The following is a 25909-nucleotide window of genomic DNA, read 5'->3' on the forward strand; positions in this document are numbered from 1 at the left end:
TTCGCTTTAATTTGGCAGCGGTCCATGTTGTGTTCTTAAGCACCGCCGATGAAAATGGTCACATGTGCGCGGAGCAGTGCCCTCCAACTCCATGCACAGCTCAGGGATGTCCCTTGAATTTTTGCCTTTGAAGTCCAGTTCACTGGAGAGGACTTACTCACTGATTTCACAGTATCTGCCACGGCCATTCAACATTATTTGCCCAGTGACAGTCTCCCCTGTCTCCCCTTCTGCTTTGATACAGCCGAAGTCTAATTTCAGTGTTTTCTCCTCCATTCTTTTATAATATTTTTTTGTCTTCTTCCCTTCTTTGGGCCCAGTCCTCTGAGAGGTGGAGCATCTGTCACTCCCACCAGTGTGGGTAGAATTCGAGGCCAGTCATAATCTTGCAGCATAGGTTTCTGTATTTCCAAAATGTGACTGAAATAACTGGGGGGAGGAAGTACTGTAAATGAAACTCAGGGTATCACCACAAGCTGCTTAATAACTTTGCACTACTGCAAATCAGGCCTGTAACTCAGCTTCCCTGTCTGAAATGGTATAATTCCTCCCTGCCTCACGGGGGTATTGTGCGGTTTAATTGCCGTTTGTGAAAAGCACTATAGAGTTGGAAGTTGTCACAGAAAGGCAGATTACTGAATCACTGTGAATCACTTTTCTGTCTGACATGCTGCTCCTCTGGCCTAGGATACCTGTAAACTAAATAAAAGTGAAACAAGTTGCTCTCATGAGTCCACATTTATATTGCTGCTCTCAGTGGTCCCTAATGCTGAGGGGCATGTGTAGCATAGAATAGCATAGCATCTGTGTTACTGCTGTATTACACTGCAAAATTAGATACAAGAATAACCGCTCCAGTAGGAGTGCTGGCACATAACCATCCATTATATAGTGGGTGCTTTATCCTGTGAAACTTTAGGACCTTAATTCTGAGAGGCTTTGAACACTCCCTGTCAGGGTCTGAGCAGCTTGAATTCCTGTTTGCTTCAGTGAAAGTGACAAGCACTCAGCACCTTACAAGATCAGGTCCTCAGTCTTGATTCAGGCCAAATGTTCCCTGGAAGTTTTGGCTGAGTAAAGGCCTGGGTCTGGGCCCTGTCCCACCTGCAGTGATATAAATTAAAGTACAGGTTTCAGAGTAACAGCCGTGTTAGTCTGTATTCGCAAAAAGAAAAGGAGTACTTGTGGCACCTTAGAGACTAACCAATTTATTTGAGCATGAGCTTTCGTGAGCTACAGCTCACTTCATCGGATGCATGCAGCTTCATCGGATGCATGCAGCTGTAGCTCACGAAAGCTCATGCTCAAATAAATTGGTTAGTCTCTAAGGTGCCACAAGTACTCCTTTTCTTTTTGCAAATCCAAGTACGTCATTCTAAGGAGGATATTTAGTAGCAAAGGAACTGGAGATATCTAGGAGTTGGACACAGGGGACAATTTCAGCCTTTTGCAGTTCCTCCTGTGCTGCAAGAAAGAAAGGAGACTCTTTGTACAGGGTCTCGGTGTTATTCGGTGGCTTTTACCATGTAGGTCAGGGGTCTAATTCACAGGTGCCCATCCCTTTGTTTAGTCCTTTGCGCTTGTTTAAATGATGACCCCAGGGGCAGAGCAGGGGTGCACCACGCCTCAGCACAATAGTGGGGATCTGTCTGACCCCATGCTCACGATGAGTGTTGTAAAGCTGTTAGAATGTTGCAGCCAGTGATCGACATACAGTTCAGTTAAAGACATACCCTCTCCCTTCTTGTCCCCCTGCTTCATCCCCCCCACATACTCCCTCCCTCTCCCCTTCTCTTTTGTTTTTCTCCTTCCCTTGTTTTCACCCATTCACTGTCAGGAAGGGCCGCATCCGAAGGGCCAATGCAGCGCAGCGTGGCAGCGGCAGAGACTAGCACGACCAGCAGCTAAAACAGTGAGTGGATTTCTACTCCAGGGGGCAGTTTGAAGGCTGGGGAGTCGTCTGGATCGAGCATGTGATGACTTACGGGATTGGCTTTGGGACTGGTCTGCCGCAGTGCACGTGGCAGTGGAGGGGACCCCACCCCTTGTGTAGGAGGAGAACGCAACCTGCCCCCACAACAACTTCATACAGATAAACAGCCTCTCAGTGTAGCTGAAACAAATTACAATAAGGCATGTGCTGCGTTAAGTGTCTGGCTGTCTCTTGGAAGGCCCCTGGCATTGCTGTCAGGGAGCAGGGCTCGAGCAGTTAATGTCTGTCACCAGAATCGCACAATAGCGTGAGTTTAGATCCAGCGTCGACAGACGATATAAGGGCCATTGCAGCAGTTAAACGGGCTTCATCCCAAATATGATTTTGCTGCTTTCTTGCATTTCAGTGCAGTAACCAGAATGGCACTGCAGGACATGGATGGAATTAGTGTAAGAGCTGATGTCATTTGTATCCTCTGCCCTGAGCAGTGGCGGATTAGCCACTGGGCCAACGGGGCCTGTGCCCAGGGGCACCGGGCAATTGTGGGGCCCTGGAAGAATAGGGTCCCCGCACCCTGACCTGCTCTACCCACCCAGTGCTCCTTCTGGGGAGCAGGGTCGGGGCCTGGGGGCTTGCCCCGCTCTGCCCGCCTGCCTACTCCTGCCAGGGAACGGGGTCAAAGCACAGAGAAGGGCACAAGCAGCATGTCCCAAGCTGATGGGTCCTTTCAGTTGGCTGTGGGTCCAGCCCCACCTTTGCCTGGCTCAGGTCTCCATCCCCGCTGGGGAAAGTTAGTGCAGCTACATGACAAATGCAGCTAAATCAGGCCCAGATGGAGGGCTGAGCCAGAAGCCTGCAGCTGCAGGGAGCCCAAGGCAGCAAGAGAAAAGCAAGCTCGAAGGAGGCCTGCCAGCCCCCACAGCCAGGACAGGATTACAGGGACAGCTCAGAGAAGCTACAGCCAACTGGAATGACCATCACAGGCTCCACAGGGCTGTGAGATTCTGGGCACAGGTGGGGCCACTTACCAGAGTTATCAATCTGACTGGGAGGGGCTAAGGACTAAGCCAAGATGCTGTAAGAAACAAGAGCCCTCATGGCTGAATCTAGTCTAAAGTGATCCAGTCTGGGTGCCAGGCAAGGGAGGAGAGGCCAGTGCTCCTGCAGGGCCATGCCGTGTCCCCAGCGTACCCTGTGGGATGGCGGCTGGTCACACAGAGCCCACCTCTCCCAGGGTCCAGCCCAGCCCACCAGACCAGGCAGTTTGCAGAGCCAGTTCCCTGTGCCAGCCAGCATGGCCATGTGACCTGCAGCCAGGCTAGAGATTGGGGTTTGAAAGCCTTTATTTCAAGAACCTGGCTAGTTTCCAGGTGTACGTGGGGTTCCTGACCAGAGGTGCTCCTGCCGGGCGGGTCCCTGTGCCCCGACCCCATTTTCCTGGTAGGAGTGCCCAGGAGGTTTGCTCTGGCCCAGGGCCCCACAAAACCATAATCCGCCTCTGCTTGAAGGGAGTCTTTTTAACAGGATTGTCCCCTGTGCATTCACACTGTTTTTTGTCTTTCATTCACGTCTTTGTGACTGAATAAATACTGCAGAGGTCAACTCCAGCAAAACATAATAACATGTAACTTCTTCATAGCTCCTTTCATCCAAAGTCTCTGCAAACTGTGAGCCTGATCCTGCAAACACTTACCCCTGGACTGCCAGGAACAATCCCCATGGAAGTTAATGGGACTCATCACTCTAGAAAGGGCTATACTGGTACTGTTTGCAATATCAGGCTCCACATAAATGCAGCACCCCACTGAGAGTGGATACATTTGGACAAGAGAACACTACCATACTCGGATGCAAAGTTCCCTGAGCTCTTGCATGTCCCGTGTTAACGTTTCGTCCCAAACACCCACACACTCTCTTCCTTTGGCTGCACTGTCATTGCAAATGGCTCTTTGCTCATAATTGTACTAACCACCTGGAAATTTGTTGCTTCCTTTTATTGGTTTTATTTGTTTTCCAGTGTAGATAACAAATTAACAGCATATTAATATGCATATTATTATTAATATTAATAACAGCATATTAATATGCAAATTAACAGCATATCTTATACCATTTAGTAATACAACCATTTGATAATTTTAATATATTGGCAAATACAAAGAACAAGTTATTCTGGGTGTTGTGTGGGGGAGGGGGGTGGAATTTACTTAGAAATATCCCCTGGTATCCCTTCCAGCAGGGCCTTGCAGCCTGCCATGGAGGTCAGTAGACTCCAGCTCCCTCGGGCTGACTGAGGGAAGTGAGTCCCGGACTTGAGAGCTCTGCACTGACCATGCTTTAGGGGAGACCCAAATAGCTTGTATCGAGAGGGAGGGTGCACCAGTGCTCTGCCACTGAATTCCTGTGTGACCTCAGGCAAGTTATTTAGTCTCTGTGCCTCAGCTTCCCATCTGTAAAATGGACATAATAGAACGCCCTACCTCACAGGCGATAAATACATTTAAGAAGATTGTGAGGCATTGTGAAGGGTTTCCCACTCACCACAGGGTCTGGGAATTAGCACCTCCCCTACACCATCTAGCACCCTCTTCTGTGGGTTATTCATGGTATGACCCCCTCACTCTCTTCATGACTCAGGGCACTCCTTCTTCATGACTCAGCCCTCCAGCCTGGTCACTATATAGTCCTCCCCTTCTAGGGTAGGAAAGTCCCACCATACAATATCCTTGTGCCATTTCAGACAGTCTTCTGTTTCAACTCCAGGTCCTGTGCAGCTTTGCCAGTGGCTGGTAGGGGAACCCAGTCCCGCCCACTACTTCAGCTTCCAGCCCCGGGATCCTACAATTAGCAACCTAGGTCTGCTCAGTCCGAGACTGTTGTTTCCCTGGGCTCTTTCCTGCCCCATTTCTCTATGTCCTTGCCTATCTCTGGGTTTCCACCAGAGATTCCGCCACTCTCTGTGGCTACTTCACCCCTCTGAGCCTCTTGCCAGACTCCCTAATCCAGGACAGGACCCTCAGAGCTTTCTCTTCTCCTGGATTTCCTCCTTGTCCCTGACCAACTCCCTTTCTCTTTAGGAAGTAACTGCAGACCTCACCCCTTCAGCCACCTCCTACTTGCACTTCCTGGCTTTACACTCCTATCCCAGGTGGGCTTCATCTGCCATCAGGCCTATCAAGCCTTGGTTCCACCCCAGATGCAGCATCCTGGCCATCATGAACCCCCTGAGGGCTTGTGTGGGGGGTCGACACCCCATCACAGCTGCTCAGAGACTGTGGTGATGGGGCCATATAAGTTACTGAGATAAATAGAATCTTTGGTCGAGAACTGCGCAGGGAAATGTTGTTGGCAGAGATACACAATGTACCCTGCTTGGGTCTCCGAATCATTCCAGGTGTGGTGAGCTCTGAAAATTCTCAGGTTGGAAAAAACAGCAGGAGCTGGAAAGTATCCACCAGTGCAAGGACCATGCTGTGATTCCTTAGCCCTTTCCTTACCTGGCTTGTGCAACACTACCAGTCGTAGGCGCCGACTCCGTGAAAAATAGTGGGTGCTCATCACCCACCGGCAGCCCCCCAATCAGCTCCGCCGCCTTCTCTCCACGCCTCCTGCCTGCCAGTGGTCCTGCCGATCAGCTCCTCTCCCTCCCGCTCAGTGCCTCCCACCCACCACGGATCCGCTGTTCAGCAGCATGCAGGAGGCGCTGGGGGGGGAAAGGGGAGGAGCGAGGGCACGGAGCCCTCTGGGGACAGGGCAGACTAGGGGCAGGGGTGGGGGCTTGGGGAAAGGGGTGGAGTGGGGTCAGGGCCAGGGGCAGAGCGGGGGTTGAGCAACCCCCAGCAACTCATGAAGACAGCGGCTATGCTGCCATTACCGGGCAAGGACATTAGTCTAGCTGCAGTGCTGTAGGATGTGGCCTTGCCTGGTGAGCTCATGCCATTAGCCAGGCATTAGAACCTATCAAGAGGTGAGAGAGACATACATGCATATGTAACAGGTGTCTTCCTGAACACACAGCTCTCTCTTTCCTTTCTGCGTGCTGCCACCCAAACAGGATCTTTTTTCTTAATTAGTTAATGTTTTATTAAACAGGAGGCACCTAGCTCAGAAGCAAGAGGTTTAACTCAGAATCTCACACAACCCATACAAAAATACTGCATTAAAAGAACATAAAGGTTGCAAAGTGAAGCATGCAAAAGTCAGGTACTGGAAAGGTCAAGACTGCCTGTGCATCCTTAACTTCTACACTCGGATGTATGCATCACCCTACAGTCTTTAATTATATGATCGTGAGCTATTATTCCTGCAAGAGCCACAGGATGGACAGTGCTCAGTAAACATGGGCAATTGTTCTTTATTTCTTAGTGTTCATTGTGTGGCCCCATGTCTCATTTGCTGCACACCATCCAGCTTCCACACGGAGATTTTTTTCTTTCTTTATTGTCTTTTTCTATGTCATTCATCACTGCAGTGTCTGAGAACCTCACTAATCTCTATCTGCACAGCACTCTTGTGAAGCTGGGAAGTTTTATTTCCCCATTTTACAGATGAGGACCCAGGTTACAGAGAGATCAAGTGAATTACTTGTGGTCACACAGCAAATCTGTGGCACAAGCAAGACCAGAACCCAAATCTTGGGAGTCCCAAGCCATGGCCGTAATCACAAGGCTATCTCTTCTCTACCAGGGGGCCTCTACGTTATTCACTACACACCATACAACATCTGCAGTGAAAGAGGAAAGGATGCTGTGGATACCACCCTCATTCATGACACACCATACAATATCTGCAGTGAATGAGGTGAGATGTTCAGGTCCCCAGAATAAATCACTGCACAGCCTGGCCTCATTCATTCTCCAGCATGTACATTGCATGAAGCAAGGGTCCTGTGGAAAAACAGTGTGTGATCATGTAACTGAAAATGGTATCACATTGCAGAGGTACCGGGGGGGGGGGGGCAGAGCTAAGGTTATACTTTGGCTAAAGGAGATTCCCCTGAAGCTTGTAATAGCAAAGGGCCTATGACACACTGTAGTGCTCATTTCATCCAGTAGAGAGCAATGGTGCACATGTGTACGCGCGCACATACACACTTGCCAGTTCATTACAGTACAGTATAGACCAGTGGCTCTCAACCTTTCCAGACTTCTGTACCCACTTTCAAGAATTTGATTTGTCTTGCGTACCACCAAGTTTCACCCCACTTTAAAACTACTTGCTTACAAAATTGCTGACTTTCTCATTTTTACCATATAATTGTGAAATAAATCAATTAGAATATAAATATGGTACTTATATTTCAGTGAATAGTATATAGAGCAGTATAAACAAGTCGTATGGAATTTTAGTTTGTGCTGACTTTGCTAGGGCTTTTTATGTAGCCTATTGTAAAACTAGGCAAATATCTAGATGAGCTGATGTACCCCCTGGCTGAGAACCACTGGTATAGACTACTAGAGCAATTTGCTCAGAGGGCTCAGTGTGCAAAGCCACTATGTGAACTAAGTCCCCCATTCAGTTATTTAAATTGACACTTATTCACCCAAAAGAGGCATCGTTAAGAAGAGGTTAGACAAACGTGAGTCGGGGTGGTCTAGCTATGTAATACTGCCTGAGTGCAAGGGGCTGGACTAGATGACCTCTTAAGGTCCCTTCCAGCCCTGCATTTCTAAGATTCTGTGTGTCGAGGGTCTACGGGCTGAGGTGAGCATCAGCGTATGGGATTTGAGCGTTCTGTTTTGGTGCGTTTGAAAACCGGGCCTGGGAACTTTTTAAAACAGTCATTAGAGCTCTATTATACCCGGCTGAATCCTTCCAACAAATGAGAAGATTTTATTAGTCTAGGATCTGAAAATAATTGCTGCCATTACTATTTAAACTGTAAGTGCTCCAGAGGGAGCAACCTAAGTGGGTCTAAAATGCATGCAAATAGCCTTAGTCACCTTAAAAATCCCATGGGCTTTATATGCATCATCCACCAATCCCTGACCCACATGCAGAGCACCCGCTGGCATCAGTGGATTGGAGGTATTTGTGTATCAACTGGTGGGGGCGGCATGTGGGGGTTCTGTAGGCGGGATGGTTCCTTCGGGTGGGGTGAGCACTGTAGTGCAGGCAGTTCCGTGGGGCATAGCTGGGGTACAATGTACCTGGCTCTGAGAGGGGAAGCATTAGCTCTGGTGACTGGAGCAGAAGCTTTCAGACTGACCCATAGTGTGTGCGCGTGTGGGCAGAGGCAAAAAGTTTCAACACAGAAGGCAAAAGCTGGTCCATTCAGCGTTTTACCTCAGGTTTTCCAAAGTGAACGCCCAGGTCTCTCTCTTGTTGGTTTTGATGAGTTCAGAGGGTGACTCAAAGCGCGAGGATATAGGTGGTGGTTACTGGCAACGCTCCCCCTCGCTCGAAGGCTAATAGAGCTCTACAACTGGTGTCCTCACCACCTCTCAAATGGGGCTGTGTGAAATCTTGGACCCCTTTCTCCCACATCAGGAAGGGTGACCCCTCGCTTTGTCCCCCGCACACCCCTTCCTTCTTCCAGGTATCACTGGGCAAAGCCAGATTTGTCCCTCTCAGACATTTACACTGCACCCCACACAGAAAGGGGCAGGCCGCACAGTTCAAAACAGAGGAACTCCCCTTCCCTGCGGGTATGCACACAGACATGTCCAGTCAGACTGCACTGCACAGAGCAAACCTTTCCTCTTCACCCTGAACAGGGCTACCGCCCTCTCCCACCCCTGTCCCACAGCAGAGTTGTTTGTTGGGATGAGTCTCAGTGCAGGGACATGGATGGGCCGCTTTTCAGAGGTGCTGAGCAGCCTCAGATCCAGCCAACGGGAGCTGCAGGCGCTCAGCGGCTCTGGAAACCAAGTCATAAACTGTTCCCCAAGGTGCTGACATGGCGACAGTGTGTTGCGTTGTGCTGCAGCCACCTCATGCTTCACTGACAGCTTTGCAGAGTCTTGACACAGCAACTTTATGCATTTAAAAAGTGTTGACCCTTGCTCTGTAATGATAGCAACATGGCCAGTCCCCTGACACTGCGCAGAGATAACATGCTCTCCCCGGTTACTGAACACCGAAATGGGAAGGTGCTAAGAGGTTCAGAGATTAATTACCATTTAACTGGCCGTGTTTCAATCTTTGGAGAAGGCTGTAGTGAAGAAGACAGAAAGACCCAGATAATTTACCCTGGTGCTATATAATAGATTACCCTGTACTTACAAGGTCGCTAGTTACCATGTAATTAGAGTTCTGACACATGGAAGCCAGTGTTAGGCTTCTGAAACACCATGTTACCACTTCAGCACCTGGTGTCATAATAGCAGAGGGATGGCAGCAGAGGGCAGGTGAAAAACCTTGTTATGCACATATTGGAGGGTGTTAAATAGCTTAAAAATTCAAATGGGGCCAGGTGGATTTGGGGGGTGGGGAGAGAGGCCATATGTAGAAGAGAGGAGAGAGAAGAGACAGACCCAGGGTGTCTGAGATACACAGTGGAGAGGGAAGGAGATACAAACTATGTGTGTTAGGAGGTTTTGGACTGGAATAGCAGGTGTTGCTGCATTTCAGGATTGAATTGCATCCGCAGAGCTGGGGGACAGGAGGCCCAGGGCTTTGACAGAGCCACGGGACTGGATTAGCAGGGTACGGCACAGGTCCGGAGCACCAGCAGGACTATGTGAGGAGAATGCAATGCTGGAAGGTCAGGATGTGCTGCAGGTTGGGACTGAGGTACTTGAGTAGCGGCAGGTCAGGGCCCAGGACTGTAATACCAGGTGTTCCTGAAGATCAGGATTGAAGTGCACTGTGCCTGCCACATTGGACCTGCCCACACTGGGCCTGCCGCTAGTTAATGGTTTCTGTCCCTCATTTTCACAAGCATTAAATTCAAACACAGAGAGAGAGAGAGAGTTTGAAAGAGTGTCTTTGATTATAAAGCACATATTCCATTAACATCACACATCTCACGTGGAGCCAGTTCTGTCCCATACACAATCAAACCCCTGTAATGTGCACTTGTATCATTTCCCCTCAGGTCACATCCTAATTTCTTGGGGTAAACACTGTCCTCTTTGAATCGTGTGACGGGGAAGTTCACCACAGAGCTTGTGTGATACGGCAACACAAAGGCCAGTGCACTGTGAGGCTGAATGTACAGAGCAATCACATAAAGGAGCAGGGAGATAGGTCTCTGCTCTAAAAGTCTCTACTACAACCATACCTCAGATATTACTTCCTTGTGCAGGCAGGCTCCATGCCACAGCACCACATTACCAGAATGGTATTGACAAACCCAAAAGACTTCAGAGAAGAGCAGCAGAAATCATGCAGGGCCATTGATTTATGAAGATTAAAAGGCCTAACTATGTTTAGCTTGGCTAAGCAACGGCGAAGGGAGTGGATATGACAGTCTGCAAATATTGGAAAGCGGCAGGTTTTCAGAAGTGTCAAAGAAGTGCTATTTAGGGCTGAACATGGAAATTATCACTAGGAGCAAGGGGATGGATATAAGAAAGGCAGCGTGAACATCAGGGAAATCTTGACAGTGAGATGGTTTTGGCTGTGGAGTATTTGCACATGGGAAGTGGTGGAAGCACCTTTGGGATGTTTAGAGCTGAAGCCATCAAAATGTCCATCAGGGGACAGTCCTCCATTCTCAAAGGGGTGGTAAACTGAGTGGGACATAGCAGGTATTTTCCAACTCTAATTCCTTTGGTACAACATCTTTTAGTTTTTGGTCTATAGATATGTGGCCAGTGTGTGCTTGTCCATGTGTGTAATACACACGTATACAGAATTCCTGAAACATAAATATAGGGCCAGATCCTCAGCTGGTGTAAGTCAGAGGAGCTTCAATGAAGTCAGCTCAGGATATGGCTCATAATTTTTAAAGATAAACTTCTCCACTAAGTAAATGACCTAGCAAGGATATAATCTAGGAAGAAATGATGCCTTATGCATATCTGCATTGTGTCATTCCTCCCACCAGACACAGCTGAACATTAGCGGTTTCTGTATTTCTTTCTCTCCTTCCGTCCTTCCTCTTGTGGCTAACCCTAATGGAGAGATGGTGTCCAGAGAGACATCCGAAAGATTCATCTAGTTAAGACAGCTGACTATTCAGGGGCAACACAGGCTTCCAGCAAAAGCTTTCATTTCTGTCCCACCAGGGAGTGGGTTTAGCAAAATGCATCCCTTAGGGGCTGGATGGCTCAGGGCCTCCGGTTGGCTTCAGGAAAGGGAGCCTATGGTGCAGGAGATGTCAGACAGCAATATCTGAAATGGCCTCTTAGTTCTTCCTAGCTCTCATGGCATTTAGGACCCAGGCATCTGAATATTCCTGGGTTTTGTTTTGTTTTGCCAAATAAAGTTCAGAGAAGTGTTTTAATAAAAGACCATTAGGATAAGCAGGTCACTGGACACGGTGGGTTCTGGTCTATCGAGAAGTTCTGGAGACATAACCAACCAGGACAGTGAACTGCAAGTCACTCTGATACTCTGAGGACAAATGCTTGGATAGAAAGGAACAGGGTGGGACTGTAGTCCCAAAATTCAAAATTAGCCTGTTAACGGTTTCCAGAAACAAGTCCCAGATCCATCTTCGGCATGGGCTACTGCTCCCCCTAGTGGTGCTTTGAGCTCTCCATTTTTCTGATGCTGCTGCCCTCTTGTAACTCACTCAGACACCTCCAGCAACTGTCCCCTTCTGCTTCCACTTTTCTGTAGGTGCTGTCACGTCCTGCAGCCTCCTGTTTCTGTGCCCCAGCACTTTTGCCCATGCATTAGAGTCGTCTGGGACATGCAAGAAAAGAGCTCCATCCAGTGCGGAGCATTCACCTTGCTTGGCCTCAGGAAGTGCAGCCATTAGCATCACATATCAAATCACAGCATCATCACAGTGTCTAAAATGTGTGTGCTCCAAATCCTCTCTAGCGCTGCCTTAACCCTGGTTCTGCTTTCCTCATACTTCTCCCGCATTGACCAGTGTCAGAGCAGGCTTTGCTTCCCTAATGGCATTGACTAGTTTAATCACATCATTAGTGGGTGTGATGTTGCAGTCCTGAATGTTGAGATCTTTATTCTGACATGGAATGTAGTGTGTTTGGTTGACATGCCATCCAGGCCTTCTCTGCCAATAACTGCTATTTGACTAGGCCAGCAATCAAAAGCAACTTCAGTCTGAAGTTGCTCAATATTTCTTTGAGGTTTTCAAGCTGATAACCCACTGTTCTAAAACAGAGTGAGAATCTCATCCTAAGGGGAGGGGTGAAAGCACAGTCACCCAGGATGTTTAAATAGACTGGAGAGGACAAAGCACTAGCAGAGGTACAGTAAGGAACTGTCCTGTAGTTGTTGGCCCACAAAAGATTGACTAAATGTGACCGAATGGATTTTGATGAGATGGCCCTGATTTAATGGGGACTGTCTACCTATCATATTTCTAAAGGATCCATCACCTTGGGGAAGCACTAAAGCTTTGTAGGCTAAAGCTTCTGCTACATTTGCAGAACAATAAGGGGCAGATTTTTGAAATAGCCCTTTAATTTTTATACACGCTTTCACACACATCTCCTGTTTGCACACACAATTTAGGAAACTGCATATGCAGTTTAGGCACGCAACTGTATGCATGAGAGGTACATCTGTGCAGTTTTTAATATCTGACCCAGCGAGTTTATTAAGTTATTATGGGCTGGTACAGTATCCACCCAGGGTAGGACAAGAAGTAATCAGCTTAGTTTGTAGCAAGTGAGATTTAGGTTGGATATTAGGAAAAAATTTCTAACTATAAGTATAGTTAAGACCTAGAATGCGTTACCTATGGAGATTGTGCAACTTGTGCTTAAAAACCTCCAGTGTTGGGAATGCCACAAACAACTGTCAGAGATGGTCTAGGTATACTTGGTCCTACCTCAGCCCAGAGGGATGGACTACATGACCTCTTGAGATCTCTTCTAGCCCTACATTTCTATGGTTCTACGATGTTCCATTGCAGCATGATGTGCTAACATCACAACATTGCAGTGCAGCTGGGTTCAACACAGAGGACAACGCCGGGAGCTTTCAGGTCTCCCTCCAGAGTAACTGTTTCACATATAGAAAGGGATTTATGTATCATGGGGTTCCCAGGCCCTACATTGTGTTAAATTTCTGTCTTTAAGCCACCAGGACATTTCTGTCTCTGGCTGCCAGGCGTGAGCTCAGTGAAACTGACATTAATAGGAAATAGATTTCCAAACAATCAACCCTAATGAATTTTGAAAATTATTATGATTAATGCCAAGGAAGTTGAACTGATTATCCAGCATCCAGAAGTTAAGTAATGGAGCCTTCTCTAAATCATGTATACTCTTCAGTCAGGAGTTGATCTGGCTGCAGATGAAAAATGGGCATCATTGCTCCTGAGAGGGTGTCGTGGGCAGGACAGAGAGAAAGGGGTAATGGAAAGGAGAGATTAAGAGATACCAAGATGACACTGTCTTTGCATGTAGCGGTAACACATGCAATTTGTTTTACCACTGCAGTTTTTTGAGCTTCATACCTCAGCCCATTTTGTGAGTTTACTTGCATATGACTGAGCAAGGATCTACTGACATAAAACTCCACAGTTCATGCCCCGAGATGAGGCATGTAGAAGACATTGCTTGCAGCCTGCTGTTTTGACTTACCGCCCGTCTGTCTGATTAGCTGTTGATCCCTGACACACCCATCACTGTATTATCAGGTCACTGTCAGGTTGCACCACAACGCATGATGTGATGATGTAGTGCTGGCTCCAAAACATATGCGCTTTTCTGATCTTGCAGATATGGGAGACTTTAAAATCAGTCTGAAGGCTGGTAATACTCAGCCCCAAAGAGATGTCAGTTGGCCTAATGCCAGAATGATGCTGGGAGAGTGTAAAGCAAAAGAGAAGGTGGTTGGAGGGGTTTGGATAACATCAGGGGTAGCCAAAGTGTTGGTCAGCAGGCCACAATGGCCTGCAGAGTTCTCCAGTGTCCCTCACAGGAACCCTTATCACTAAACCCCGGGGGCTGCCCCTAGAGACTCATGCAAATTTCCATCTTTATCCAAGCAACATTAGCTTCTCAGCGCATGATAGAAAATTACACGCTGGGACCACTAGTATCTTGGGTCAATATGGAGCATTACATGCTGGTACCGGTAGCTTCCATGGGCCACACCTCTTTATTAAAGTGGGATACAGCTGGAAGACATTCTATTACATGGATATTAGGTACTTCTGTTTGCCCATGCAGCCTTTTCCCTGCGCAGTTGGGGCAGTGCCTGGGACATGGTGTCTGTAGTAGCGGATGTGGTTATGAAGATGGTAGCATTGCTGGTGGCCGCACTGAGCACTTTGCAAACCAGAGCTGAGAAAGGCTTTCCTTGCTGTTACTCCAGGCATTTGGCTTGTGTCCGGGCTGCACCTGGGACAGTTTGCAAGACCAGCTGCCTCCCCAGCTGAACAAAATATGACTGTGAGGTGTAAAACACCACACGTGCTCAGAAGGTACTATTTTTGAGGCATCGTTTTGGAAGCAAAAGCAAAATGCTGGATCTTGCTCCTTTGCATATGTGCATATGATTAGCCTAGCTCATTCATAGCAGTAGGTGCTGATGTCTGAGCTCTGGGAACAAGAGGGAAGGGTTGAGCTGTGGTTTGGGCACGCTGAGTTCTTGTCTGTGTTCTTGGCAAACATAATTTAAAATATCTGTGAGATTAATGCTCTATTTCCCATTTTGTAACCTCTCTCCATGTTACCTCTGGCATTTCTAGGCGGCAGGTAATAAGAGAGAGAGCAATCCTGGATGCAGGCAGCTCTTAGAGTAGCAATGATTTATCTCAGGCCATTCTGAGGCAGCAGACTTTACCTCTAGCTACAGCCACCCCTCCATGTCTGCTCCCCCTCATTTGCATAAGTAATTGGCAGCTTGTTAATGGCTCATTAGGAATGCTGAAAACCCTGGGATTGAAACAAACTCAAAGGAGCAGAGACGGGGAAGGGTGAAAAGGACGGGGTCCTGGCTTGCAAATTACACTTCTGAATTCCACCTGATTCAGAATTACGGGTCATAAACCAACCGGATTGTTAAATGAAGTAAGGAAAAACAATGTCAATGGGAGGCTTTATTTTTAGACGTGTATTTAAACACAGAATGCGAGTCTGGAGGGAACAAATAGTCCATCTGCCTCCAGGAGGCTTGTCTCGCCTCCTTCCTGACCTTGCAGTAACTTTATCTGGTCATCTCCCCCTATCTCATAGCAGGTATATCCAGCTCTCTACATCCACCTTATGAGAAGTGCATTTAGTTCCCTGTTCCAGCAGAGGTGATTCCAGCCTCCTCTCCTCACCTCACAGCCAGGGCACTGCATCCTCCCACCTCCTGACAAGTAAGGGGACACAGGTGCCAGCTACTGTCTGGTTAGGAGAGGCCATGCCTATTTGTAAACACAGACACTGTCAACATGTGCAGGGCACTTCACTGTGAGCTATGAACCTGGCCCAGTTTTTGCCCTATAAGATATAAGCTGCCTGCAGCTATTGACATCCAGGCAGGATGCAAGGCCTGCTGTGTGAAGCCATGAGCGTGCAGAGCTGGCTGTGTAATCGTTACACAAAGACACTGGAGATTAGTGCAAAGGCTGCAACTGGCATCCCCATGGGCAGTGCAGGGAATGCAAAGCAGCTGCATCAAGGAGACACAAGAGGCTGAAGAAAATCAGTTGGTGTTTGTTTGTTTTTTGGGGGGAAGGCGATAGGTAATTCTCCACTCTGGCTGCAGCAGCCGGGACCATCTGACTGAGTGAAGTCACAAGACCCCAAGTCTCTCGCCTGTCCTGCTGGATCATGGATGAAGAACAAGAGCTTAAAAGCCCTGAGTGCAGTGTGTCCTCTCCCCTGCTGTAGGCCTGAGCTGTGCCCAGGAAAGAATTTAGGTTACATGGAAGGGCTAAAGCAGGGCAAGAAAGGAGGAGGGGCAGTCTGTCTGATCTGCTCTTTGCAAGGAGCAGCAAGCCTGACATTTGCAGTGAGAGGTTCTGTTGAGGGGGAAAGAGCATGGACTGCAAAGTAGAGCAGCAGCAGGAGGTCCCCAATCAGGGGAATTGCTTTGCAAAGTCTTCATGATGACACAGGATACTCCCCCTCCAGCTAGTGTGTTCAGATAGGAGAGATCCGTGCAATTCTGAAGGCAAGTTGGGGCTGGTGAGAGGACCTGTGTTAGGAACATCTACATAACTCAGAGGCTTTGCCTGCATGAATCTGGGACCTCTGTTGCAGCTTTGGAGCTGGACCACATTGAGTTACGCATCTGCCTTGCAGTCTTTCCGAGTCTTTTTCACACATTTATAAGGGCAAGTGACGTTCTGGTACCAAACAGCAGCCTCTCTATTGAGTGGGATCCTTTCCATTTGATTTTTCTTGCAAAAAGGAATGAAACAAGGAACTGTTTACTTTTAATTTGAGGTTACAGTGCCATTGTTGATGATAATATCGTCTTACATTTCTCTAGGGCATTTCATCATGTATAAATACATACATGGTAAAATGGAATTCCATCTCCCCCAACTCCAAATGAATACCCACACACCCACATGCACTTAAATGCAGCTACCTCTGGGGTGGAACATGCCAGCTGTTTAATAGCAAAACAGCAAGACAGTTTAGAAAAGAAAAAAGAAGTGTAATGTCTGCAGGGAATATTTCGAGAAGCAGAATGTAGCTGAAAATTAGCCAGGATATCAGGGCTAACACCCTGCCCTTGAACAAAGTGCCCTGGAATCCTTAATGAACACAGAGGGTCTCACTTTTACATCTAATTTGAAAACTGGCACTTCCAGCAGCACGGTATCTACTAGCGCCACACTAAGGCATTGGATTCAGCACAGACTCCCAGGGAAGGCTGCCCCTTTCTGGATTTTCAGCAACACTAGGAATTTCTGAGGGGTCTTCCATCCCAACCCTTACAAAGGGCAACCCTGCTTAGCTTGTGAGCACTCACAAAATCACAACCTGCTGTGGTGGACAGATGGCAGCATCACTTGGTTTTGTTTTAAGTGGCAGCATAGCCAAATGCAGAGGTTTTTCCTGCATCTCAGCTGCATTCGCTCTGCTCTGACGTCCTCTCAGAAGAAGAGCCAGGCACCTGCCATTCTTATTTACTCAAGACTGCTTTAGATTACTGAACAGCAAGTATTGTCCTTAGCAGAAATGAACGCGTCCTGATGGGGGACACATCTGGTTGTTGGAAGAAGGTCCAGAGGTGAGAATCTTCAGGTGCTTTTGGTGCTGAGGTTCTAAAGGACATGCGCACGTGTTCCATCCCATCCCAGCCTGGGAAGTCAGCCAGTTCTGCAATTAAAGGAGAGCCCTGCTTCAACCCCCACACACAACAGAGTTGAGACAGCAACCAAAGAGCATGTGTCCTGTCACCAGGTTTAAAAGGAATTAATTTGCTGAATGGATTCAACTGCACTCACAAACCAAACAGGCAGGGAGATGGCACCAAGTTCTCTAATTCCCCCTACCTCATCCAGGAAGAAATCAAGCAAACAACATCTAACCTTGCAGCACACAAAAGGTGAAATTCACCAGAAAACTGCCTCATTTAAAGAGACACATTTTCTGTGGTTCAGACCTGAGTAGCTTTTCCGTGAGGCACCAGCAAAAGCGACAAGAGCAGAGGCCTCCCAAATTAATGCCAGCCATGTGAGCTTTCCTCCTTCCAAGCGATGCCCTGTGTACATTGAACAGTTTCCGCTAGACCTGGATCACAAATTTGGGTCAGGCTCAGTTAGAGGGTGTTTGGAGGAGTTGGATTCTGGATCCTAACTCACCTGCTGGCTCTTATCTCCAGAGTGGGGATCAAAACCAAAAACCCTAGATCCAAAGTTCACGGGAGTTCTGGGCTAGGGTTTTGGTCCAGGCCTGTCTTTAGTTTTGGCTACATCTAAGAGAGTACATCCAAGCGCCTCCTTGTCTGAAACACTGCACTACCTTGGCAAGCTTCTCCGTGACTTGCTGCTGTATGGCCACACTCACTCGGGATGGCATGTCTTTTTAGTCCTTCCTAATCAGAAAGCTGGGACAAGGAGACTTCTTTCCCCAGACACCAGGCTTCCTTCCTGGCAGTCAAACCTGGAGCCTTATAATAATAATCGTACATAGCACTTATATAGCTTTACATCTTCAAAGTGCTATACTAGCATTAACTAATTATCCCTCTCCCTAATGGCCATTAATCTTGGCCTTTCATGAACCTTCCGCATTTCCCTGAGGTTCAGCTCTAATACAGCAATAAGCCACTCTCAGGGAGTGGCCTGCTATCTTGCAATCTGCTGTCTCGGATGTTTAATGAGGCCCCAAAGAAAAGGCCAGGTGCCCTGGGCCATTGGAAATGTGTGATTATAGAACAGTGCATGACCTTGAGAGTGGTTTATCCTGATTCTAAGATGGCTATGTTATCAAAAGGCAGTTCTCCACAGCTCAGAAGCAAATGCACCGCAGGCTGCATTCATTTGTGGGCATCACGTTACCAGGAAAGTATTGGAAGGAGCAGAGCAATGGAAAGGATATGAAAGCTGGAGACGTTGATTTAGAGAGAAAAAGTAAGAGCTAAAGCTGTCCAGCTAGGTTCGGCCACCACTAAGGTGGGGATGGGGGAAGGCTGCAAATAGGTTGTGTGTTTATACAGCAACTAGCACAGGGATCGGCAACCTTTGGCACACGGCCCATCAGGGAAACCCCCTGGCGGGCCGGGCCGGTTTGTTTATCTGCAGCGTCCGCAGGTTTGGCCGATCGCAGCTCCCACTGGCCGTGGTTCACCGTTCCAGGCCAATGGGGGCTGCGGGAAGGGCTGCCAGCACATCCCTCAGCCCGCACCGCTTCCTGCAGCCCCCATTGGCTTGGAACGGTGAACCACGGCCAGTGGGAGCTGCGATCGGCCAAACCTGCGGACGCTGCAGATAAACAAACTGGCCCGGCCCGCTAGGGGCTTTCCCTGGTGGGCCGCGTGCCAGTGGTTGCTGATCCCTGAACTAGCACAGGTGCTACTAGGGGTCCTGGGCACAACTAGGGCTCTTTGGTGCTATAAAAAGAAAAGGAGTACTTGTGGCACCTTAGAGACTAACAAATTTATTAGAGCATAAGCTTTCGTGAGCTACAGCCCACTTCATCGGATGCATAGAATGGAACATATAGTAAGAAGAAATATATATACATACAGATAAATTGGAAGTTACCATACAAACTGTGAGAGGCTAATTAGTTAAGATGAGCTATTATCAGCAGGAGAAAAAACCTTTTGTAGTGATAATCAAGATGGCCCATTTAGACAGTTGACAAGAAGGTGTGAGGAGGATACTTAACATGGGGAAATAGATTCAATATGTGTAATGACCCAGACACGCCCAGTCTCTATTCAAACCCAAGTTAATGGTGTCTAGTCTGCATATTAATTCAAGCTCAGCAGTTTCTCATTGGAGTCTGTTTTTGAAGCTTTTCTGTTGCAAAATTGCCACCCTTAAATCTTTTACTGAGTGGCCACAGAGACTGAAGTATTCTTCTACCAGTTTTTGAATGTTATGATTCCTGATGTCAGATTTGTGTCCATTTATTCTTTTGCGTAGAGACTGTCCAGTTTGGCCAACGTATATGGCAGAGGGGCATTGCTGGCACATGATGGCATATATCACATTGGTAGATGTGCAGGTGAACGAGCCCCTGATGGCGTGGCTAATGTGATTAGGTCCTATGATGGTGTCACTTGAATAAATATGTGGACAGAGTTGGCATCGGGCTTTGTTGCAAGGATAGGTTCCTGGGTTAGTGTTTTTGTTGTGTGGTTTGTGGTTGCTGGAGAGTATTTGCTTCAGGTTGGGGGGCTGTTTGTAAGTGAGGACTGGTCTGTCTCCCAAGATCTGTGAGAGTGAGGGGTCATTTTTCAGGATAGGTTGTAAATCTTTGATGATGCGCTGGAGAGGTTTTAGTTGGGGGCTGAAGGTGACAGCTAGTGGCGTTCTGTTGTTTTCTTTGTTGGGCCTGTCCTGTAGTAGGTGACTTCTGGGTACTCTTCTGGCTCTGTCAATCTGTTTCTTCACTTCAGCAGGTGGGTATTGTAGTTTTAAGAATGCTTGACAGAGATCTTGTAGGTGTTTGTCTCTGTCTGAAGGATTGGAGCAAATGCGGTTGTATCTTAGAACTTGGCTGTAGACAGTAGATCGTGTGGTGTGTCCTGGATGGAAGCTGGAGGCCTATAGGTAAGAATAGTGGTCAGTAGGTTTCCGGTATAGGGTGGTGTTTATGTGACCATCGCTTATTAGCACAGTAGTGTCCAGAAAATGGACCGCTTGTGTGGATTGGTCTAGGCTGAGGTTGATGGTGGGATGGAAATTGTTGAAATCATGGTGGAATTCCTCAAGGGCAATAGTTATTTGTAGCAATGATACAGAGAGTTTAAAGAGAAAGGAGGATGGGGTTCTTTTGGAGCAAAAGAGAAGAAAGGAAGAATTTAGGCTCAATGTCAGGATAAACTTCTTGAGAGTGAAACCTGTAACCGGGTTGTAGAACGTCTCTCAACGGGAGTTGTGGGAGTTGCATCATTTGGGACTTTGAAGACTGCACTGGACAATCCTGCATTGCCCCAGGGAGACAGGTCTGGATTTCAGAAGAGCTCTTTTCTAGCTCTATCGTGTCTCATTCTGGGTGGGAGTGGTGGAGGGTGGAGAAGAGAGTGACAGGAATCTTTCAGAAATGATTTTGAAGCAGCAGTCTCTTGACAAGGAGTCAGCCTGCACGATCACTGTTATTGCAGGAAACTGCCACCCTGGGCTCTGTCTCAGTAAACTGTGGATTGATTGAAACAAACTTTCATCTTCCCTATAAAGATCCGTAATGATTCTCTCCAGAGCCAAGGACATGAAATGTAAATTGGCTCTGCAAAAGGAAAAATAGTCTGTTTTGTAGACTGGTTTGTTTAATAGCCTCATTTCTCTCCAGTGCTTTTGCCAATGCATGCTACTCCAGGTGGTCCCAGGTACAGTGAACAGGCCTGGGAATCACGCTTATGTGATTATACAGTGGAAGGCAGAGGTTAAGAACAGGGAAGAACCCCCGAAGTGCAAAGTCTGTTGTAGCCAGCACATGGTGTAAAGAGGATCTTCTGTTATCCAGGCCACATGCCAGTTTATGTAGTATTGCCTATGCAGTCCAATCTGTCTGCTCTCAATTCTAGATTATAATATTTGCAATATTAGCAAGCAGCGGGGCATAGTAGACTGAGCACAGGGCTGAGATCCAGGAACTCCTGTTTTCAATACCCAGCTCTGCCATGACTGACTGTGTGACCTCAGGCAAAGTCCTATCCCCTCTCTGTGCTTCAGTTTCCCCATCTGTGAAATTGGGATTATAATTTATATCCCTAATCAACCTTGTACGTGGCTGGTGAGGAGTTAATGGCTGTGCTTCGAAAACGTAAAATGACAGGTATTACATTAACTCTGTGTCCACTGAAAGCTGCTATCCTTCTGAAATACAGAACTCCCAAGAAACCCTTACATACAGCTCTAGGTTGGGCATATTTTGGGCTCCAGAGTCTTTTGTTTTTGCCTACGTCCATCTTCCTAAGGAATTATTGGTATTTTTTTCAATAACAAATAGTTGCACATGAAGTACAGAGATGAGATGAGATGAGCCCCTTGGCACTGCAAGTCTGTGAACAGATTAACTAAGCCAACATTCTGTCGTTACATCCTTGGGACAACAGCTGACCTTGTATTTCACTTTATGGGTAATTTTTCCCCAATGTGTGTCTAGAGAAGGCCAATGACTTGGCTCATGATTTGGCTCATTAGAGATGAGATGGACTGTTGGTTCATTTCTCTACTTTCAGAGCCAGATCCTCAGCTGGTATAAATTGTTGTAGTTGCATTGAAGCCAAGGAAGCTACACACCAGTTTATACCAGCTGAGGATCTGGCACACAAACTTCCTGACTGGCCCGGATCTAGTTCAAAAGGAAGTTAAATGCACACAATATATATTTCACTACTTGTATGTCGAACAAGCGCCAAGATAGGGCAGATTTACAGAGCTTTGCAATGATTTCAGGATTGTTGGAAAACGGAGTCAGTGCTACTAAAGGAGTGCGGAGAGCCAAACATTAGCACAAAATAATTTTCACTAACCAGCTTGGATATATGTCATGTTGTGTTGACAAAGAATTTCCTTGGAGCCCTTCAAAATAAGGGAAAGCAAGTCATAAAAGCTGGAAGTGCAGGAAAGAGCTAAAATCGCAGCCAAGATTTAAAAGGAACAGAGGAAGAAGTCTTTCCAGTTGCAATAGGAATAGCATTCCTGGGGGTTCAAGGCAGCAAACGGAGAGTATTTCAGCCAAAGATGGATCTCTAACTGGGAGGTGTGGAGATACAATAAGCTTTTCAACCTCGCGAATTGCAGTTTTGAGCATCTGCGCACATTAAAGTGAAAGATCGTTTTGAGACTTTATCGTATTTCTGGTAAAATTAGGCTGTACTAAGAACTAGAGATGGGGCCAGTTGACAGAACTCTGAGAGGCTGAATCTGCACCCCATTAAACTCTGGGGAAGTTTGGATCAGCACTTCCAGGTTAAGGGCTCTCTCTGCCCTGTGTATTACCCATGTCATAACTTACTTTGAACACCTCCTATTAAATTGTTTCTGTAGCTCAGTGCTGTAGCTTGCCTCTTTACTGACACCGCTTTATCACTAGCAGCAATCTAATGAAGCAGGGGAGGTTTCAGAATTCGTGAGGAAAGCAGGGACTTGCAAAGCATTTTCTTTTTGAGTACTGTTGCCCCCTTGACAGAGCAGTAACTGAAACTCGGGGCCTGGCAGGATGGTTTCTCTTTGGATGGGAAACCAATGACATGGAGTCAGGGTACTGTCTTTGTGTCATCTGTTTACTTACAAAAACGTACACCAGCCCTCTTTCCACAAATGGCAGCAGCAGCACCCTGCACGCAGGCCGCCCTGTGTTGCTGAAATTTCAGGTCAGGCACTCCGGCCCCTGTCCCAAGAAGCAGCAGTCTTTGCCTCTGCTCATCTCCAGAAACCGAGGAAGACTCCAGCCGCTTCATTCCAGCTGCCACATGGTTGAACTTCCGTGCTTGCACTGCTCGGTATCCGTAATAGTATGACAAGAGCTTCCCAAGCGTGCGCGTGCAGACACACACTCACACAGAAGGAATTCTTGCAGCATCAGTACCAAAAAAAATGGTAGTCTCTGGGATACTCTGCCCTCGCAAGAGATGAATGCCAGAGACACGGAGCCATACTGCTCTCAACACCTGCTGTTCAAAACTCCTATCAATTAGTTATTCCCCCTGCAGATGGTGATTCCTGTATTGAAGGACAGAACAGAGAGAAGCTGGTTCTACTAAGAGACTTTGAGTTGTACAAAAATCTCTAGCAAGGACAAGGCGATTCCTTCTGCTTGCCTGCTGCTGCTGCTGCTTGCATACTTCCCCGTTGGACTGAAATGTACTGGCAATGGGGGAACTCTGTCCCAAAAATGCTTTCCCTGCCCAGCATTCCTCGGAGGAATAGTCTCAGGCTGTTATTTCAAGGGCTCCACAGATTTCAGACATTGTGAAGGGGAGGACTTTACTTTGTGAATAGGTTCTTATGCTGCGCCCATCACCATGGTATCTAAGAATTTGAAGGCCAAGCCTTCATCCACTGACTGTGCTTTTGCACCTTCAGTTGCTTGTCTCTGAGTGGATTCCTGGTGCAATTTTCTGGGTGAACACCCCTTTGTGCAGTTATTTAATAGGAGCCCAAACCGGTTTGAGGCTGTCCTAGGCAGCAGGAAAGCTATAAAGAACATTGACATACCTCTGCTGTACGTATTTCTATGTATTTCAGTCATAAAGCCGAATATGCCATTCACTCTGCAATATCTAGGCCCAGGAAGGCTAAGGATAGCACTTTGGTTTAGACCGTACATTTCCTGCCTTTTGTTGCTTCATCAGCAGTTGAACACGTTCTAGGCATTTTGTTGTGTTACTTTGTACGTCAGGTTTGGGAAGAGGGAAATCTTTGGAGCTCATCATTTATCTCAATATATTTCACTTCCAATCTGTCATATTAGGATATTAGCCAGTTTGCATTGATGGGTGAGTGTGTGTGGGTTAGAGGGAGGAGTTAGCTTGCCTAGCCTGTCTGAGCATCCACATGGGTAGCCTGCTCTAAGTGAAGCCTTTCCCCTCTCTTATGGCTCTGATAGATTTGCCTGTGCCTTTGTCCCCATGCAGGTTGGAGGACACACCATGCTGCCCATCCGCTGGATGCCCCCTGAGAGCATCATGTACCGGAAGTTCACAACGGAGAGTGACGTGTGGAGCTTTGGGGTGATCCTCTGGGAGATCTTCACATATGGGAAGCAGCCCTGGTTCCAGCTCTCAAACACAGAGGTACAGGATAAACCATAGCATCTTTGGCTGGGGAGGGGAGATGAGGCGAGACATGATGGAAAGGAGCATAGTCACACAGCATGCTTCTTGCACTTCGAGATCTGGAGGTGGGTTATTTCGCCTCCCTTATCCATCTTGGAAGCCGGGGTACACCACTGCCTTCCACATTCTCAGGAGGAAGTCCTAGCCCTCCCCCACCTTGGGTGCCATTGTCCATAACAGCGTCATGGCCTCGCAGAGGAAGGGCCAGGTGAAGCCATGGCTTCCATCTGGGAAATGTAGCCTGACAGAGGCTCTTACTTTGAGAAGAGCCCCCAACCCATAATTCCTCCCATTCCACTCCCTGCCCCTTCCTCCTAGGTTTGAGTCAGCCACAAGTAAAGTAAGGTACATGGGGGCTAATGCACCCAACACTGGCACTGGGTTGGCTGGGCTGACTTTAAGGAGCAGCTTGTTGCAAGTAAATTATTTCCAGCAGAATTCCCAACCTCGGGTATGTAAAATGTTGGTCACAGTGAGGGCTGCAGGTGGCGAGGGGCAGGGATGGGGTGGACCCCAATATTTATAGAAAGCTGGGTCAGGCTGTTCAGTGTGCACCCCAAAGTGGGGAAAAATTGGGAAATACCAATGCACAACGAACACCTATGGTCCAGGCACTTCCCTTGTATGTTCATGTACAACTCCCATTGACCCCAGTGGGAGGTGTGGGCGAATGCGGGAGGGACAGATCTGGCCATAAAAATGGAACATTATTGCTCATGGGGAGAAGGGCTGTTCTCCTTCCATTGCCCTCTTTGCAACAAGGCTTTCAGAGCAATCAGTGCACTGAGATTGCGGGTCATCTCCCAGATGTTCACAATAACAGTGGTAATTAATGCTTGCCACTCTTATGGCTCTTTTTAGGCATAGAATTTAAAGCACCTTTCAGAGGGATAGCTATTGTCCCTATTTCACAGATAGGGAAACTGAGGCAAAGAGCCTGACACAGTGACAGAGTTGAGAATAGATCCCAGGTCCCTTGACGCCCAAAACCATGATTTAGCAACATACCCACCACGCTGTTTGGCTAGATAAGCACAGAAGCACTCTCAGAACTGGGCTAGTAGGGGTTGCTGCAGGTCAGTTACATCCAGGGGAGGCAGGTCTGGAACAGCTGGCAGTGCTCCAGCTCACGTTTGAGTGCAGTGACAGAGCTGTGCCCAGGAAACGTGCACATTTTATCCTATTGTGTGTCTAATGGATTCCAGAAAAGTTACCTCTTTTAACAAGAAATGTGCATTTTCTGCTTTCCGGACACAGATCCCTTAATTGAGTGAGTGCAGAGAGGGACTATCCAAGGTGCTTCTTTACATCGCTAATACTTGCCCATTTGTGAGCTCAGTGCCCTTCCTGAAGCAGTACGCACAAACATTTTAGAGACACAAAGAGTGAGAGAAATGATCACAGAAGCCATTTGTTATGATACTTAATGAGCTGCTCTTGCATTTGCCTTGGAGATAAATACACACACACACACACAAA

General features: G+C 47.5%; 1 protein-coding gene across 8 annotated transcripts in view; it reads left to right on the forward strand.

Annotated features, from left to right (window-relative positions):
• NTRK3 (neurotrophic receptor tyrosine kinase 3) overlaps positions 1-25909 on the forward strand; it is a 333051-nt gene that overhangs the window by 288961 nt on the left and 18181 nt on the right. For 3 of the 8 annotated variants that reach the window (XM_048865819.2, XM_075133171.1, XM_075133172.1), the window contains 3 exons: positions 1838-1912; positions 6620-6733; positions 24230-24388. In XM_048865819.2, coding sequence (XP_048721776.1) covers positions 1838-1912; positions 6620-6733; positions 24230-24388 — 348 coding nt within the window. Of the gene's footprint in view, positions 1-1837; positions 1913-6619; positions 6736-24229; positions 24389-25909 lie in introns of those variants that run through there. The other 5 variants (XM_075133170.1, XM_048865820.2, XM_075133174.1 and 2 more) reach the window with 5 other exon arrangements.

This window comes from Caretta caretta, chromosome 10 (assembly GCF_965140235.1).
Source record: "Caretta caretta isolate rCarCar2 chromosome 10, rCarCar1.hap1, whole genome shotgun sequence".
Lineage (NCBI taxonomy): Eukaryota > Metazoa > Chordata > Testudines > Cheloniidae > Caretta > Caretta caretta.